Source organism: Plectropomus leopardus, chromosome 14 (assembly GCF_008729295.1).
Source record: "Plectropomus leopardus isolate mb chromosome 14, YSFRI_Pleo_2.0, whole genome shotgun sequence".
Classification (NCBI taxonomy): Eukaryota; Metazoa; Chordata; class Actinopteri; order Perciformes; family Serranidae; genus Plectropomus; species Plectropomus leopardus.
The window spans coordinates 19327977-19345174 of NC_056476.1; the positions used below are offsets into that span (position 1 = coordinate 19327977).

A 17198-nucleotide genomic window follows, 5' to 3' on the forward strand; every position below is an offset into this window, starting at 1 on the left:
GAACCCTGCTGTGTGCATGTGTGTGCCCATCAGTGCACATTGGTCACTTGCCCAGTGCCAGTCCTAGCTGGGCCCACGCCAATAAAGCCATTTACTCGTGTGGCCCACGGCTACTTACAGTGGAAATAAAATGGAGGGAGTCAATAATATTCCTGAAAGTCATTATGCTTAGAGTACATATATCAATTGCTGGAATGCCAATCACATGGCCCCAGTGCTCCTATTGGAAACATCTTTAATTGTGTCACAAATTAGTGACTACATTTACATGCACAAAATACATATTTTTTCTTTATTTGGAGAAAGACAGTATTCCTACAAAACGCCTATCATTGCTGATGAAAATGAAGATTTCTCTAATGTTCCTGTTCAGCCCTAACAGTGACTAACATGCCCTAACGTGTCTTTTGTACATGACAGAAAATGGCAAAGTTAAACAGCTAGAGTCGCTCGTCATTTTGCTTCTTTGAGTGAAAATAGGATTTCTTCCAATGTTTACACTGGTGGCAGACTTGTTTGGCAGTGTTTTCCCTCTTTCATTCCTTCAACCACTGTCTTGAAAAGGCTGGCATTGAGATATTTGTGCATATCCAAAAATCTATTGATATCCCCTTGTCATCACTCTTTGTCCCTTCTCTGAATTCAGAGGTTTTTGCAGGTCTGTGAACACAAGTGGAACTTTTTGTGACTATTAATTTTTCCCTAATTAGCAGTTTGTTGAGTTTAAGATGTGAGGTGAATAACTGAGGTAGAAACTGTTTATCACATTCAAGACTTCCTCCTTGCAATCGCTTTGTGGTCGGATCAATTAGAGCTGATCAGATTAGAGCAATGGACTCAGGGAGCATCTGCCTCGAAGGTGATTAAAATCAAACTCTCTTCTACTGCTGGTACACTGACCCTGTGCTAGACTGAAGTGTCCACGGTTTCCAGGGGAAAACACAGAGCAGCCCGTTTCATCTAAAGTAGTTCAGAAAAATAGACAACACTAAAACTACATGAATTAACAAACGGTTAAGTTTCACCTTTATCGCGCTTGGCGCTCTGCTGTTCCGCCTGTGCCCAGAATACACTTCGCCACAAAAGAAAGAGGGAGAGAGAGATGCAGCTCCAAAACTAGAAAATCTGTATGTGTCAGCAGGTGCTGATGTTTTGGTGATGCACCACAAATAAATGAATGTGTGGGAAACCCTGCAGTATACTGAGCTAACCGTGAAAAGGCAGGAGGCGCAAAGTGAGATAGAACCCCTAGTGAGACGCATGTTCTGTACTGTATACATGCCCAAATAATGCTATTATAACTTGAATAATACTGGCATATCCCACACATCTTAATCAGAAAATGCTACATTTGGGAAAAGGCTTAATTCAGTTAATCCAAATGGAATATGCTGTTTACATAACCTGAACCAAATCCAGCATGTTGTCATGTTGAGAATGATAGTGAATTATTAGTGTACATGTCGACCTAGTCACTGTTAAAATTGTAGCTCTGCTAGTGAGAGCGTAGGGCTTATAGGACAATAACGTTGGCTTCTCGGCTGTCTTGGGTTGGTGAGCCTCCAGGTCCTATTTGCTGTTATACTTGCTTGCAAGTCTTTAAAAGCTTTATCACTGTAATCAAACTGCAGCTGCAAGATTTTATTCATGGGCGTATTTGTCTGTAGTAAGTGCAAGTGTGTTTAGGATGAGGACCGGTCCAGGGTGAAAGACCTTGGGTCTTCATGTACAACTGTGTTTGAGCAGCAAGGTCAGTCAACGGTGGCCCGACAGATTCTCAAAGCGGAGGTGTCAATATGACAGATGCCTGTGATGTTTGGAAGTCATCCACTGCCCCGTCCTCTCACATCCTCTACCCAATTACACAGGTAGCAAACAAGCCAAAACGGAGGGGACTACAGAGACTGAATCCTGATTAGACCACCCTGACCACAGTAAAGTGCATTTTAATTTAATACAAACTCAGACTTCATCAAACGCTCAGAGAGAAAAACAGAGCCTGTGTGCCCCTGCCACACCAACCTTGTATTTGTTGCTAAAACACAGACACATTAACTGAATGCTCAGATCAGATAACAGCTCGGCAGGAGAAAAGAATGAAAACATTGTCGGCTACAAAGAAACGGATAGCTCACAGGGAACATGAAACCCACAATAAGAGCTCTTTGTGTTGCTAAAATGGCATTTTAAGAATGGAATACTTTGGGAATGACATGTTGGTTTGTTTTGCATTTTGACGGGGCTGTCGGGACAGGTTGTGGCAGGGTGATGTTATGGAAAGGGAGCAGTTGTGATGGCTTGATTAGGCAGATTGGGAAGGGTCGGGACCCTGCTGAACAGACATGAGAAACATGAGCCTCACTGCAGCAGCAGCATTGACCACAGGCTACTTAAAAGGCCCCCAGAGAATGCAATCAAATCTATCATAAGATGCTCTACACATCCTTTGGAGTTCATTTTCATCAGTCAAACTGAGCTATCAATCGATCAACAGCTGCTCGGCCAACAAATACACCTCTGTGGCAATCAGGGAAAAACACATCAACTAATTTGATCACAGAGATGAATAGCCATGACGAGATGCATTTCAGCTACACAAGGATTCCCCACAGACTAATATCGGTGACAGAGGAGCACCAGAGCGCTGCTAGGAAACAAAAGGATCCTTAGCTGACAGAGCAGCAGTCAAAAGGAGAACACGGCACAGAGTCAAGGTGAAAGCTTGATTAATATCCCCTCACACTGGCCAAATAGCTGCTGTGCTGCCACCAGACATTAATTGTGTGCCTAGCGTACAAGATGTACTCTACGGCTTTGTAATTAACCCTTTTGGGTTTGCAAGGATGAAGGCAGAAACACAGGATCTTGCCAGATAAGCGATTTAACAATGTAGCAGCATGGGCTGCAGTGCAGGGGACAGGAGGAAAGCCTCAGCGTGAGCTGACATAAGAACCAGCGCAGAGAAGAAGGGGGGCAACAAAGGAAGGGCTTATTATCCTGGCAGAGAACCTCAGGGGGATTCTCTGCCATGTCTCTGGAGAAGCCTGGCTGACTGTGTTGTCCCCTACAGCTTGGAGGGCAGCCTAATTCCCCACACTGAGGACTCAGTGGAGAGCTCAGGTGTGCCTCCATAATCAGCATTATTTGGCAGAAATGGAAACTAGTTGCTAAATGAACACTTCTGCATGCAGAGAAACTAACATACTAGGTTTATACATTGATTGTATATTGTAGTATAAGGTACATAGTTTTATATTTTTACAGACGTAACACAACCAGCACATTATGTAAATTTATAGTTTTAAATATTCACACAATAGTGCTAATTATCATTGTTGTATTTCTATATTATATTTGTACACACTCAGCACAAAATACATATTTGTAATTTCTAAATATTTACATACCGGTGCCAATTGTTTTTACTATTATTGTTGTATTTCTATTTTATATTTTTACATACGTTGTGCTGGTATTTATTTCTACTTTCTATGATTCCCTACACTTGTCATCAGAGTGATGTAACAAACCACAACTTCCCCCCAGGATCATCAAAATATTTCTGATTCTGATTAACAAGGACAAAAAAAATCACAATAACAGCGTAGCAAAGTTCTACACATAAACCATTTTCAGTCATTGATTTTGGCACGTGTCCAGTGCATAGCCCAGTGCACTTCCAGTCCAATTATAAACAGTCAGGCCGCAGAGTTAATCAATTCATACAGAGTCATTTGGACTGCGATAAGTCAGCTAGTGTTGCATAACAGTGGTGCCCTGCTAAATCACAGTGTGTGCCAGAAAACCACAGTGCAAACCTGCACAGCGTTCTGCTGCTGGCCTGCACTGCACCGCACTTACTGGCACACTCTCGCCAGCTCTGCAACAGTGGTTTATTATGAGCAGGTTCCATGCAAGCCACATCTCATGTTAAACAGCAGCCCAGGGTGCAGTGTTTTCAATACTTTAGACACCAAAAGCCAAAAACACTACAGATTTTAAAACGCGTGACAGCAAAACGCAAGCAAATTAACTCTGCTATATTAATCAGACAGCATCAGACAGTTGTCCCAGTAATTCTTCAGTTTTAGTCTTGGTTCATGGATCCAGAGTGAAGCAGAATGCAATTAACACGCCCACCCTCCCCTTTATCCCCCCCGGCTGGCGATAATCAGGACTTTGCATCACCACAAGTCACAAAGCAGAAAAAATACATGCAAGTTTTGACTGGAGCTCTCTGTGACTCCCTCATTTGCATCTACCAGAGTGTTAGAGTTGGTATTTTTACAGCTGGTTTCTAGGCTCAGTTAAAAATCAGGCAAGAGGTGAACAACACCAGGATGTGTACAGTCACAGGTTTTCTCTTTCTAGTAGCAAACACTTCCTCCTAATCAGCATTCAAGGCAAATTTGCAAGAGTGCCATGTAAACACAAACATGGCAACAACAGCACCTCCCTAAGCACTAACGGTAATGATAGCTGCTGAACGGAGCCCTCTCAGAGCAATATTCCAGAGCTTCTACATGCATATGTTAGACAAACACGTGCCATCTTGATATTTACAAGACAACTTTTGGTCTCAAATGTGTTTCATGTGCAGCAAAGCAGGCAAGGTATCCAGGAACACATCAATGAAACACACAGGAAACAGGCAGCAAGAGAGGAAAGGCTGGGAAAGCAGCCATGTTTATTATTAACAGGCCCTATCTGCCCTTTGCACCTGGAGCAACATGGGAAAAAGACTATGGCCCAATTCGTCTTTATATGCTATGTAGCTTATTATTTTATCATCAATACTGAGTGGGTTTTTTTTTTTTGGTAAAGGCTGATGTAATAATACAGAGCTGCACAGACATACTGCAGCAGTGACAGTGGGACATTTCACTTCACTCAGTCCACCTGAACTTGTATTTGTTTAAAAAGTCATTTGAATCTAGCAGAGGACGCCTTTGCTTCACAGTGGTCTCATTCTTCTGTCGGCTTTACTGAGAGCAAAGCAGGAACTCACAGGGTGGAAATGGATTCCCTGGATCCAGAGCAAAGGATGTGGAATTTTGGAGCAATATGAGGAGGGATTTTTTGAGTTTCAGAGCAGGAAACAAAGCACGACACAAACTACAGAAGGAATGCTTTCACTTTTTCAGAGGACTTTTCACTCAGATTGTGCTCAGACAATTGTGTTTTCCAGGAAAAAACTTCACACGGTGTGCTATTATGCCAGCATTCCTGTTTTACTTCACAGCAGCCCAAGGTAGAAGTGGCTGCTGAAAGTAAGGAAAACAGTTGTAAGCATGCACAGGAATGAGGACAAGCTGAACAGACCTGTCTCTGCATTGAGATCTGTTTTGAGCTCAGCCATGACCAAGCCCTCACGCATTCCTGCCTGCTTCTCAGATTTCTGTCCACAGGAGGGACAACAGCAAAAAACCTCTCTGTTTTGTTTTTTGGGTTTTTTTTGTATGTGGAATTATTTTTCCACCGCTGCCCACGCAGGCTCTGCATGGGGCATGGGCCTGTAACTCTGCTTGATGTTTTGATTCTTCTCTGAGCAGAGCTCTGTAAGCCGTTCCAGAGAGTGTGTGCAGGCCAAGCACAGAAACAGTGTAGCAACTGGCAGACATGTCGAGACAATACCGAGCACGTCATCGCTGTGCGGCAGCGGAGATAGCCTGCGGCGGCACATCATCATCAGCATAATAGATTATTTCAGGACGGTTTTTTTTTTTTTTTTTCTCTCACTTTTTTTTTTTTTTTTTTTTTTAAGTGGTTGTTTGTCAAACAAACAACCACTTTTTTCTTCTCCATCTTCCGATCTCTAAGCTATGCCGTACTATTTTCGGCATGTATGAGGTTTGATGGGAGCAGAAAAGGGGAATTACACAGTGTCTGATCTCTGCATGACTGTGGGTTTTGGTTTGGGGTTGAGAGTTGGAAGCAGCATGACACAACCAGTCACAGAGAGGTTGCTGTAGTTCATGAGCATATGAGGAACAGACCACCAAATAGAGACCTAACTGTAGATAGGTAAGGTTACGATCATTTTCCAAAAGCAACACTTTGCACCTGTCCCTCTCAGTGGTGAGGTGGGTGTACTATAGGGCTGAAATCAGCCAAAGAAAATCTAGCTTTACTGAAATTCTATCTACTCTTCAACCAATCGATTGGTCGATCAGGGAAAAAGGTTTGCACATTATCTCTAAATTGACACGTGGTAGCATTTTGTGTCCTTTAAAGAATTTTTTCTTGTCGACATTCACCATAGACTGTATATAATGATAGACGACGCCCCTGCTAGTGAGGCTAAAATATCCAGGATACGGGCGTAGTCATCTGGTAATCTGGTCATGTCAGTGAGAGGCGAATTCTACGCAGTAGCGATATCTGAGGTGGGGGAGTTCCCGTCAAAACACCCGTCCGACCAATCGCAAGCAACCCCATTAAAGGCGAGGACATGGATTGGCTGTCACAGCTATCAATAATGGCAGAAAATCCCCTTTTTGTAGAATTAAATAACTAATTAAAAATGAAGTTATCATTAAAAGAATCACATGAACAAACATCAGTGTGATGAGAACTACCTTCGGTAACAGAAACAATATTTGGAAAACATTTATTTCGCATGTACTTTGAGTTTTTAGTTTGGCCTATATCCCATTCACTAACATGGAGGGGTGGGCTTTGTGACCTATACTGCAGACAGACACTAGGGGGCAATTGAGAGCGAAAAGTTACACTTTGGGTTGAACTGTCATGTTGTCCATCTTTATATACAGTCTATAGGATTAACACTTTCCCAGGGTCAAGTAAACTCTGTGTTCAGGAATGCCTTGAGTGAAAAATAAATGTGATCACCACTGTAATATTATGTAAAATAAACTGAACTATAACGCTTTTCCACCTAAGCTGCATGTCCCGCCTAACTAAGCGTTCAGCTGGGAAAAGCCTTATTAAAGCAACACCAGCTATTGTCCCACCACCAAAAAACTCTGTGTGTCTTGCTCCTATGTAGGAGAGGTGGGGCCCTTTGCATATCCCCAGGAGCCTATTGTCTCATAATCCGCCCATGTTTACAACTAGGTAGATTACCAAGGAGGAGGTGAGTATACTCTCCTATATATTCCAATGGCTTTTTGGCTCATAGGTGGGTATACTATAAATGGCCAGAAAAAGAGATGGGTATACCCGAAAACCTGTGTATAACCTCGACTACACCAGTTGTCCAACTACTGAACTCAGAGCATCTGCAAGCCCCACACAATCTCCAGCACAGATGATTACAGTGTCCAAACTGCCATGCTTTTTTTTTGCGAGGTAAAAATTCCCCAAACTTTGAGGCAGGTGGGGTGAACAGGAGGGGAATTTTCCTTTGTCTGCACACATTTACTGTGTGACGGTGCACTGAAAAGGGATTACATCATCACTATTGTAGCTTCCGAGCCCTCTGCTTTCCTCTATTGGCTGGTATACAGTGGACCGTCCGATCCAGACAAAGACAGAGCATTCCAACAGTTTAGCAAGCAGGAAACGCGGACCACTAGTCACACCTCATTATAATCAAACTCATCAACCCCCCTCAGTTACCAGCAAAAAGACACTCACACAGAAAAACTGCTGGAGGCCATATTACCATCAAGTCATTTGACTTCTGAGTATGGGCTGACTAATATCGGCCAGACGCATCACTCATGTTAAAACTGATGGTGCTTCCCTTTTTTTCCTTGATGTATTTCAAGCTATTACTGAACGCTGTGTCAAAACTCATGACTCACTTTGTGTCTCTGATAGAATAAACAAGCATGAAGACACTGGCCTTGCAGCTGACACTGGCAGCGTTGGTGTACCAGATCATCCAGGGTCACATCTGAAGGTCTGTTTAGTTTGACGCCGAGTCTGTCATCAGTAACAGGCAGCTAGAGGTGACAGGGGTAGCAGCCAGTCTGTTGTTACTGCTTGTTTCCAAAAGATGAGGTCAAGAAGTTAAAAAATTATGCAACTGTAAAAAGGAGCAGTATGCAGAATTTAGTGGCATCTAGCCTTGAGGACTGCAGATTGCAACCTGCTGAAACTTTTGTTTCAAGCATGCTCCCCTGGTTAGGATTCCTATAGCGTTACTGTTCAGGGACTTTTACAGCAGAGGTGTCTTCCTCTTAAAATGACAGACCAGGTGATTGGAACCAATAAAAAACATCAAATAAAGCAGTTTCAAGTTACAAATCAGTGTTTCTCCCATGTGGTTTGGCTCATCGCAACATCTAGTGTGAGCTCACCTTTATTCTCTGTTAACTTAAAATCCTGAAGGTTTTTACTGAGGGACAAATTATCCGCAGAGGTCTCTTTGAAACATATAGACCAGGTGATTTAAACCGGTGAAAATACTGAATAAAGCAGTTATACATTATACATGTTTTTCCAATGCTGTTCGGCTTGTCGCAGAGGGGTTGCTTACTATGGTGGACGACGTGAAAACGCTGAACACAAACTTGTTATCTAGAGCCAGTTTTTGGTTTGTCCGTTCTGGGCTACTGTAGAAACATGTGTGGTGCCATATGTCAGACTACACAGACATAAACAGCTCATTTTAAAAGGTACAAAAACACAACGATTCTTATTTTCAGGTGATTATACACAAAAAAAAATATGCTTATTTATTATATTCCATTTCTGCTATTATATCCACCTAAATCTGACACACTGGACCTTCAAAACTTTCTGAGGGTAACCCAGGACACAGCACATCACTGTGAAAAGAGCGCAGTCAAGAACCTACTCTATGATCATCAAACCACTAAAGAATAAATGCACTTTAAACCTGAGAATTAATCATAACAATAATCTCATTATTCCTTATAAAATGTAAACAGTTAATTTAAGCATTTCATGATGGCCACTTAGCATAATTGCCACCCACACATTCCGAAATGGCAAATTATAAAGCAGCACAATGCTCCTCTTGTTGTTGTCTTTTATCTTTGCTCGAGCTATTCCCTTCGAGCCGATGCACAAGAGACAAAAGAAACATAAGCTCAACTTAGCAACAGGAAGCTTCCCTCCGTACACGTTCGAAAGACTCTACGATAAATGAAGCACAACAACAATTGTGATTGTTGTGTGAGAAGTATGATGCAAAAAAGAGAAAATAGAAACACCGTCCTTCAGTCGTAAACCAGGGGGAGGAATATTTCTGCTGATAAGAAATGTGAGAAGCAATGGCTTCTTTTTTCTCAAGGAACAATCATGATTAGAGTTTGCATTTCGATGAAAATATATCACACAGGTCGTCTTAGGGCTGCAACGTGACCATTTTCAATCTTGATTAATCCGTTGATTATTTTCTCAATTAATCAATTAGTTGTTTGGAATTTAGAAATTCAGAAAATGATGAAAATGTCAATTAGTGTTTTCTAAAGCCCAAGATGAGGTCCCTAAATGTCTTGTTTGGTCCACAATTCAAAGATATTCATTTTGCTGTCATAGAGGAACGCAGAAACTAGAAAATACACATATATAAAAAGCTGGAATTAGAGAGTTTTTACCTTTTTTAGATTATATATATATACTCAACTCAATTACTCAGTCATCAAATTAGTTGGCGATTCATTTAAAAACTGACAACTAATTGATCGAACATTGCAGCTCTAGGCCTCATGCTTCTATGGCTGCAAACTAGTCCCCCTAGATGAGATATTTAAAGGCACACATTCAGTCATGTTTTATCTTAACCTTGAAAGTTTTTTTTTGTCAGCAGCATTAAACACAGACTTTTTGGCCCTTTGTGGCAGATTAAAAGAGAGCATGAACACTTCCCCCTTACAGTGATATAAAGCTGCTGCATTTGAGTTAGATTAATTCTCTAGAAGAAATCCCATCAGAGAAAGCAAGATGCAGTCCGGTGTGAATAATAGCCACGATTTAGACGGGACAAAGCTGAGATCAGACTTACTAGTAAAAAAAAATTGCAGTGCAGTGTGTGATCAGTCATGCCCACCACAGGTCAGCTAAGCCTATCAAGAATGCCAAAAATCCTTGATCCCTGCCAAATCCTAAACTCCAAAGCTTCCTTTTTTTTCACCCGACTCGTGCCAAGTTAGCCAACTCCAACAAGCTACAGAAGAAGCTCAAGTCAGAGTGGAACCCAATGTTGCACCTGCATAGCTGTAACTGGATTGTTACTGCTGATATTTTGTGAATACGCTCATTAAGGACCCAGTGTTGCATGTTTGCACTTTGAAAGTTTGGCACAGTTTCCCGCTGGTTGCTATTTAAACAAACCTCTGTTTGCCTTGTTGCCCCGCATTAACAAATCTTTCCTAATCTGTGGTCTGTGTCCTCTATCAATTCCAAAAAGTCACTATGTGCTAGGGGTGACGGAAAAAATCGGTATAGTATCGCGATATATTGTGTGGCAATATTGCATAAATACATGAACCGCAAGTATTGATATTTTAGTATATAATGTATTAATGTTGCAAGTACAAATTTGACTTTTGGTAGCCTACTAGACTAATAAAAACAAATAACTTTCTCAGTCCAAGAGATACTATGTGCTGTAATAAAAAGTTTTGAAACTTGAGCAAATTGGCTTAATTTCTTTCAAAACAGGCAGGAGGCATTGCGCATAAAAAGAGAAGAAATTACCCAAAAATTAGCAAGAAATTAGTATACAGTACAAGAAAATTAGGAAAATAAATAAATGCATAAAAATAAGTAGAAGAAATAAAAACAATAATAATAAAAAATAAAAGATCTGAAAAAGTGCTTGAATATATTAATTCTGTAACATAATTTTAAATTATGATGTGTAGCTATATATTTTTTAATTCTTTTTGGTATCTATTTTTAATATGGAGATTTTTATTTATTTATTTATTAGCATTTTTCTTTTTCCCTATTGTCCCCTTTCTTTTTTTTGTAAAATGTCTAAATCATGTGATTTCTTGCAGTTCATAGAAAAAGTTGCTCATTGCCTTTTTCCATGTTTTTGAAAGAAATTGCACCAATCTACTCAGATTGGTTGTTGAAATTCTTGTTAAAGGTGTCTCAAAGCAGCACAAGAAAAGTGATGTACCCCCAGGTTTCAAAGGTTTGATTTGCAGGTGAAAAGGGGCAATAAGTTTCCAAGTGTCACAATATAGCCTATGTTGTCACAACACTTAGCAGACTACCAAACATTTAAAATGCAGTAGTACTGTATGGTGACCTAAGTATAGTGATAATATTGTATGGGGGGCCGACTATATACCACAAAAAGCAGGTTTGGTATATGTATTCTGCACAATAGGCTATGTATGAAATAAATCAGCAAAATGATGGTTTTTGTTTGGGTATTAACTGATCAAAATGCCATGGGGTAGACAGAATTTAAAACATTTAAACATATTGATTGAAATCTACCAAACTCCCATACAATCATCTTGGCATTATCAGTCCAACAAGACTGTAAACATATCAGCACTCAGAGCCACGCAGATGTGGCACGAGGAAATCACCTGCCTGAACTGAAACCACTCCTCGTGTGGCAACCATACTGAAAAAAACACAGCTTTTCGGGTGGTGACAGTTACACAAGGAGACACATGTCGCATGTAGTGGTGTAACCTAGTGTGCACGACAGGGCTACCACCTGTAAATCGTCTCCCCAAAGCAGTGCAGAGAACAATGCCCTTGACATATGTAGCGACGCCGAGGATGTATATGTTGACAGCCCCAGTGATAGTCGGGTTGAAACGTTTCTTACCGAGTCCACTTCGTCTGCCACCAGCCCTATTAGTTAAAAACACAGTGGCACTGATTGCGCACTGGCTCCACAATGCACCTTCACACAGCACAAAGATGAGCTTTGTCCACAGACAGTCGACAGATGTGTGTACCGTGAACAACACCCCGCACATGAGCAGCACCACGTTCCCGACTCACCTTTCCTCCTCTCCGCCTCGAGCTTTCGGATGTCATACAATACGAAGCGGGTTTTCCTCCTTTTGTTTCAACTCGTAACAAGGTCCCTCTGTTTAAGTCCGACACACAAACTGCGCAGCGCTCCTCCTTACCTTCTCGGGGAACGTGTCCACTCCGGTTCAGGCAGAAAATGCGCCGGTGTCGTCCTCCCGAAGGCAACTTGGAAGTTTGATAGAAAGTTACGGGTTTGCCTCGCTGCGCTATGCAGCTGCTGGAGGGATGAGATCATTCAGGCAGCCTTCCCCCTCCTCTCCCTCTCTCTTTCTCTCTCTCTCTCTCTCAGTCTCTCTCTTTGCCCCGGAGTCTCGCGAGAAGGCTTCTTGGGAAAGCAAACGTTTCCGTGGCAACAGTGCTCACCTGTAGTGGGTCGACGGAAAGGAGGGGAAATGCAGACCTCTCACTCTGCCCTGAAAACAAAGGTTGTAAACTCTGCAGGCTAATAGCTTCCCTCCCAGTTTTTAGGTTACTGGTTTAAACTTTTATTTGCACCTTTTTCTCTGTAGGTCCAGTCACACACCTTTTATTCATTTTCTGGCTTATTATATTTAAGTTTGGTAAACATTTGAATAGTTCACATGCTGAATTATTTTGCTGAAAGGAACAGTTCAACCCCAAATTTAATGCATGCATGCATGCATATTTTTACCATTTACCTGTAGTACTATTTATTAATCTTGGTTGTTCTGGTGTGAGTTGTCAGGTGTTGGAGATATCGGCCGGAGAGATGCTGCCTTCAATCAAATATAATGGAACTAGATGGCATTAAGTTTTGGCTCAAAATGCCGAAAAAAAATACATTTGAAAAACTCGACAGCAATGTCTCTTTTCTGTAATCATGACCCAGTTACTTAAGATAATCCACAGACCTTATGGTGAGCATTTTTGTGTAGGAACTATTTTCTTTCTGCATCTACACCCACCAAACCTATCACTGTTCCAAAGGAAGAGTGCATCTACTCATAAAAGAGAGCCTTGTGCTAAACATTAATGGCATCCTTCTTGGCTGACCTGTAACGTTAGTTAGCTCAGTGGTGCTAGGTGAGCTAGCAGTAGATGCACGCTTGAGTAGTCGCATGTGGGAACTATTTTCTTTCTACTGAACTACACAAATGAACCATATCACCATGCAGAAGGAAGTGCACATCTAATGCTAGATTCACTGAGCAAGCTTAAGTTACAGCTCAGTCAGGGATATGCATGCATCCATCTCCGCGGTGACACCGTTGGTGGGTGTAGTTCAGTATGAAGAAGAGAGTTCCTACATGAAACTGCTCACAACAAGGTGTGTGGATTATTTTGATTATCTTGAGTTTTTCATTTTTTATTTTTATTTTTTTCAACTTTGAGAACCACAAACCGTTTGCAACCTAGTTTAATTATATTGGAGAGGAGGCAGGTATCTTTAGAGCCAATATCTCCAACACTAGGGAGCTCACACCAAAACAATCTAGACTGATAAATAGTGCTACAGGTAGGATAGATTTATTTTTTTCATTTTATTTATTTTTTTAATTTTGGGATGAATTGTCCCTTTAAATTTTACTTTTCCACTGACAATGATGAAATGTGGCGCAAAACCCACTGACCTGTTGCTAATGGGAAACTAGACACCTTTGACTTACTGCTGCAAATATCTTGCTAATTAAAGTTGGAAAAATTGAGATAACATTCAAAGCATTTCCTCTTAATTTAAACTTTAACAATGTCATACAGTGCCTATGGTATAGAAATGTGTGCTATTAGTCAGAAGATTTTGCTGCACCTACACACAGGGTTATTTGGACCAAAATACATGCAAATCAAAAGTATTATGGAGAATGAGGTCACCACTTTTCATCCATGTATTGTCCTCATATGTCCTGTTATATTTTTCTTTTTTAGAACGCCTGCCTTATGAAAATGATCCTCTGGGATAAATTAAGTTTTTGAAATTGAAGTGAATATGTGATGAGGTTTTATTTATTTTTTTGAGAATTTAATTGAGTGATTCATCGCTCAGACATAAACTATCTTTGGTGATATTTTTCTGCAAGCTGGGTGTGCGGGGGAGCAGTGCAGAGGGTGGAGGAGAGGCCCCGGGTATTCCTCCTCCAATATTTGCTGCTTCTAATAGGCAACATTACTCACCTGCCTGTCAGCCACAGACCAGGAGGCCTGTGGGAAACATATTAATCAAATGACTTCATGTATCACGACAACACAAATATTCAAATGTGATATGCAAAGACAGTGAGTCAGGCTATCTACAAACGGAAATAAAATCCTGTCAGGTGACTGAGTGTTTCACCGCTGTCCCCACAGCAACCTGCCAAAGACATTAGAGCCCTGCCTGGCCTGTGTAGCCTGTGGCTCTGACATCATCGGCTGATGTGGATGTGAGCGGATGTGCAGAAAATCTACTGCTAATCTGCAGACCTTGCAAACAATGAACACAGTGCATAGAAAATTAAAGCTGGATAAGAGCTCATTACATGGTGACAAGGTCAATGCTCTTGTAAATGCATTATTTAGGACTTGTCTTCAAGCGTCACTGTGGTGGTAAAGCATTCCTGCAGTTGTACAGGCCACTGGTGTCAGCAAATCTGACTTGGAAATCCAGTGAATTGGTGGAAAACGAAGAGCTCAACAAATAAAGAATGAATCAGCAAGCTAGAGGATGCATAATGCAGAGGAATTGCCTGTGAGCTTTTTAATGTGCAATGACAACATGCATCATAATTTCACATCTTTTTCACTGGATCTCACGCCTCATTACTATGCCTACACAGAGTCCTTTCAGACATGACAATATCTATTCTTGTCAACCGAGGCACACATCTCTAAAGCAGGTGCCTCACTGGCTATATCATCCATCTGAAAGAAGATACACCACTAAGAGTGTGTATGGGTTTTTAGGGTTTTATTCCAGTGCAAACATTTTGGGAGTGTATGTGAGCAGAATGTTAATTCCTGCAAGCATGACAGAAGTTATCTATCTGTATGATCAAATCTGTAGCACCATCTGCTGGCCAGACTGAGATACGACAAGAAGACACAGAAGAATATACTTGGCTTTTCAAGTGATCATTTTTATAAAGCATGCCCATTTTTGTACTTTAAAATTCTTTTCACATATATTTAATTCATTCCTCCACTACTCCTAAGCACTTATATGACCTCAGATAATATTCCCTCAGCTTTCAGAATATCACCCTCATTTAATAAGGCTTCAAAGTGTGGAGGACAGCATATCAGCTTTGACTGTGATGGATGAGAAGTCATTAAGAGGTGGAGGCTATTCTTAGGTCTTGGTTAATCTTAAAAGTCTTTGAATATCAGGCTCTATGTCAATAGTGGGGAACTTTTTGCTGTATCTTTTAAAGGGCTCTCCCTCTGGTCCAATGAGGAATTTCTCAAAGTTCCACGAGACATCGGTCCTGCTGACGGGACTCCAAACCAGAAATTTAGGATCCTGCATGAGGGAGATGGGGTCGTCATCGGGATAGGGGAGCTTGTCTTTAAGGTAAGCAAAGACCGGATGTGTGTTCGTCCCGTTGACTTCACACTTCTCAAAGATGGTAAAGCTAGGCTGAAAGCCGCCGCCTGGTCGCACGTGCTGCAGGGAATTCAAGATCTCTCCATTTCTGCAGTTCTCCTGCAAAACACAAGTGTTTGTTTTCATGTCATCCAGATATTTAATACTCCACAGCAAGTGTTGTGGTTTGCTTGGTAATAACAGGAATTAGGCTGATTATACTGTAACAAACAAATTCACTCTCTGTAGGAGTGTCAGACAGATACTTAAAATATAATTGCAGAGTCAAAGATAAAGTACCAGCTACAGTTTTTACACTATGCAATCATAATGGTCTTTTAAATTATTTTACAATAGAGATGCTTGATAATGGTAAACGGTAAATGTGGCATGTCATTAGTATTGGCAGAGAAAGGCTTTGAAATTGAATATTGGCATTGGTCCAAAATGAACATTTTTGCCAATATGCTAGTCAATAAGATGACGCTTTAATTATGCAACTTTAATAGCTGAAATAGGTCAAATTTGCCTTGGTTGAGACTATTTTTTGTCTTTGGGAGAACATCATCAAAGCCTGTTAAAGTAAGATGGATTTCACAGTTTGGTTTTAAAATGTTACAGATTTTTTTTTTTATTTACATGTAATCCAAGGTTAAGGAGTAGTTTTACCCAGTGAATATGTACATTTTGAAAAGCATTGTATTTTATGCCTCAATCTGCCAGTGGGTGATAAATGTAGGCATAATAATGTTAATTTGACTTTGAGATACTTTATATTCTGTGCTATTAGATGGAGAAAAAAATGTGGGCTTATATCGGCATATTTTGGAGGTGAAATGAATGAATGAAAGAAATATAATGTATCAAGAAAAAAGAAGAAACAAAAAAAAATCTAGATCCTGTATAAACTCATAGAGAAATGGACTTAAATAGGCTTTAAACAGAATTCCAGTGAAGCATAAAATGCATTTTACATCCACAGAAAACACAGGATTGGGTGAAGTTTTGTATTAACAACTGAAATGAATAATAAAGCATCATCGGTATATTGAGTAATGTAATAAGATTTCAGACCTATATCAAGACTAGATATTGAGGGGTCAACTGACCTGGTATCCAAACTGGTTACAGGGAAAACCCAGGACCACCAACCGATGTGGGTACTTGCTCTGAAGCTGGTTGAGCTCGCTGAAGTCCCGGGTGGTGGTGCCTCAGAGCGAGGCCACATTCTCTATCAGGACCACTCGTCCCCGATACACATTGAAATCAACCGAGTCCCCTTCCAGCGTGGTGGCTCTCAGGTCGTAGAAGGTCTTGGCGATGAACGTCATCTCGACTTCTGTGCTTCCTCACTGGAGGCGGACGGGATCTCAACGTGTGACTGTATCCAACTGCTCGGTCACCTGACTCACTGCCTTTCATAGGTGTCGAATGGCTCTGCAAGAAACTGATCCACACCTGACATACAACACTCTTCGTTTCAGATGAATCGATAGAATTAATTGTAAAACCACACAAGTACATGAGTAGTTTTTGCATGGTTTACTATCATGTGTATTATTCTATTGTGGAAAAGCTTTGAAAAATGTGTACATATTTTGAATTTCTTTGAACCCAAACGTGCTGTTAATTATTGTGATTCTTTTAATAATCAAATATTATAATGAGTATGTATTCACATTCTATGTCCAAAGAAAAAATGGGGAAATGCCATGTATTATGGCTTATGTTC

General features: G+C 40.8%; 2 protein-coding genes across 3 annotated transcripts in view; both read right to left on the bottom strand.

Moving 5' to 3' along the window:
* LOC121953307 (signal-induced proliferation-associated 1-like protein 1) overlaps positions 1-12192 on the bottom strand; it is a 52157-nt gene extending 39965 nt beyond the window's left edge. Inside the window, exon 1 of one of the 2 annotated variants that reach the window (XM_042500313.1) lies at positions 12045-12192. The gene's annotated coding sequence lies outside the window, so the exon portion shown is untranslated. Of the gene's footprint in view, positions 1-11913 lie in introns of both variants that reach the window. The other variant, XM_042500314.1, reaches the window with a different exon arrangement.
* Positions 12193-14850: 2658 nt separating this feature from the next.
* gpx2 (glutathione peroxidase 2) lies at positions 14851-17066 on the bottom strand. The gene is made up of 2 exons (XM_042501209.1): positions 16576-17066; positions 14851-15586 (listed from the first exon to the last, which is right to left on the bottom strand). The coding sequence occupies exons 1-2, from the start codon at positions 16795-16797 to the stop codon at positions 15233-15235; spliced, it is 576 nt and encodes a 191-aa protein (XP_042357143.1). The 5' UTR covers positions 16798-17066; the 3' UTR covers positions 14851-15232.
* Between the last annotated feature and the right edge of the window lie 132 nt (positions 17067-17198).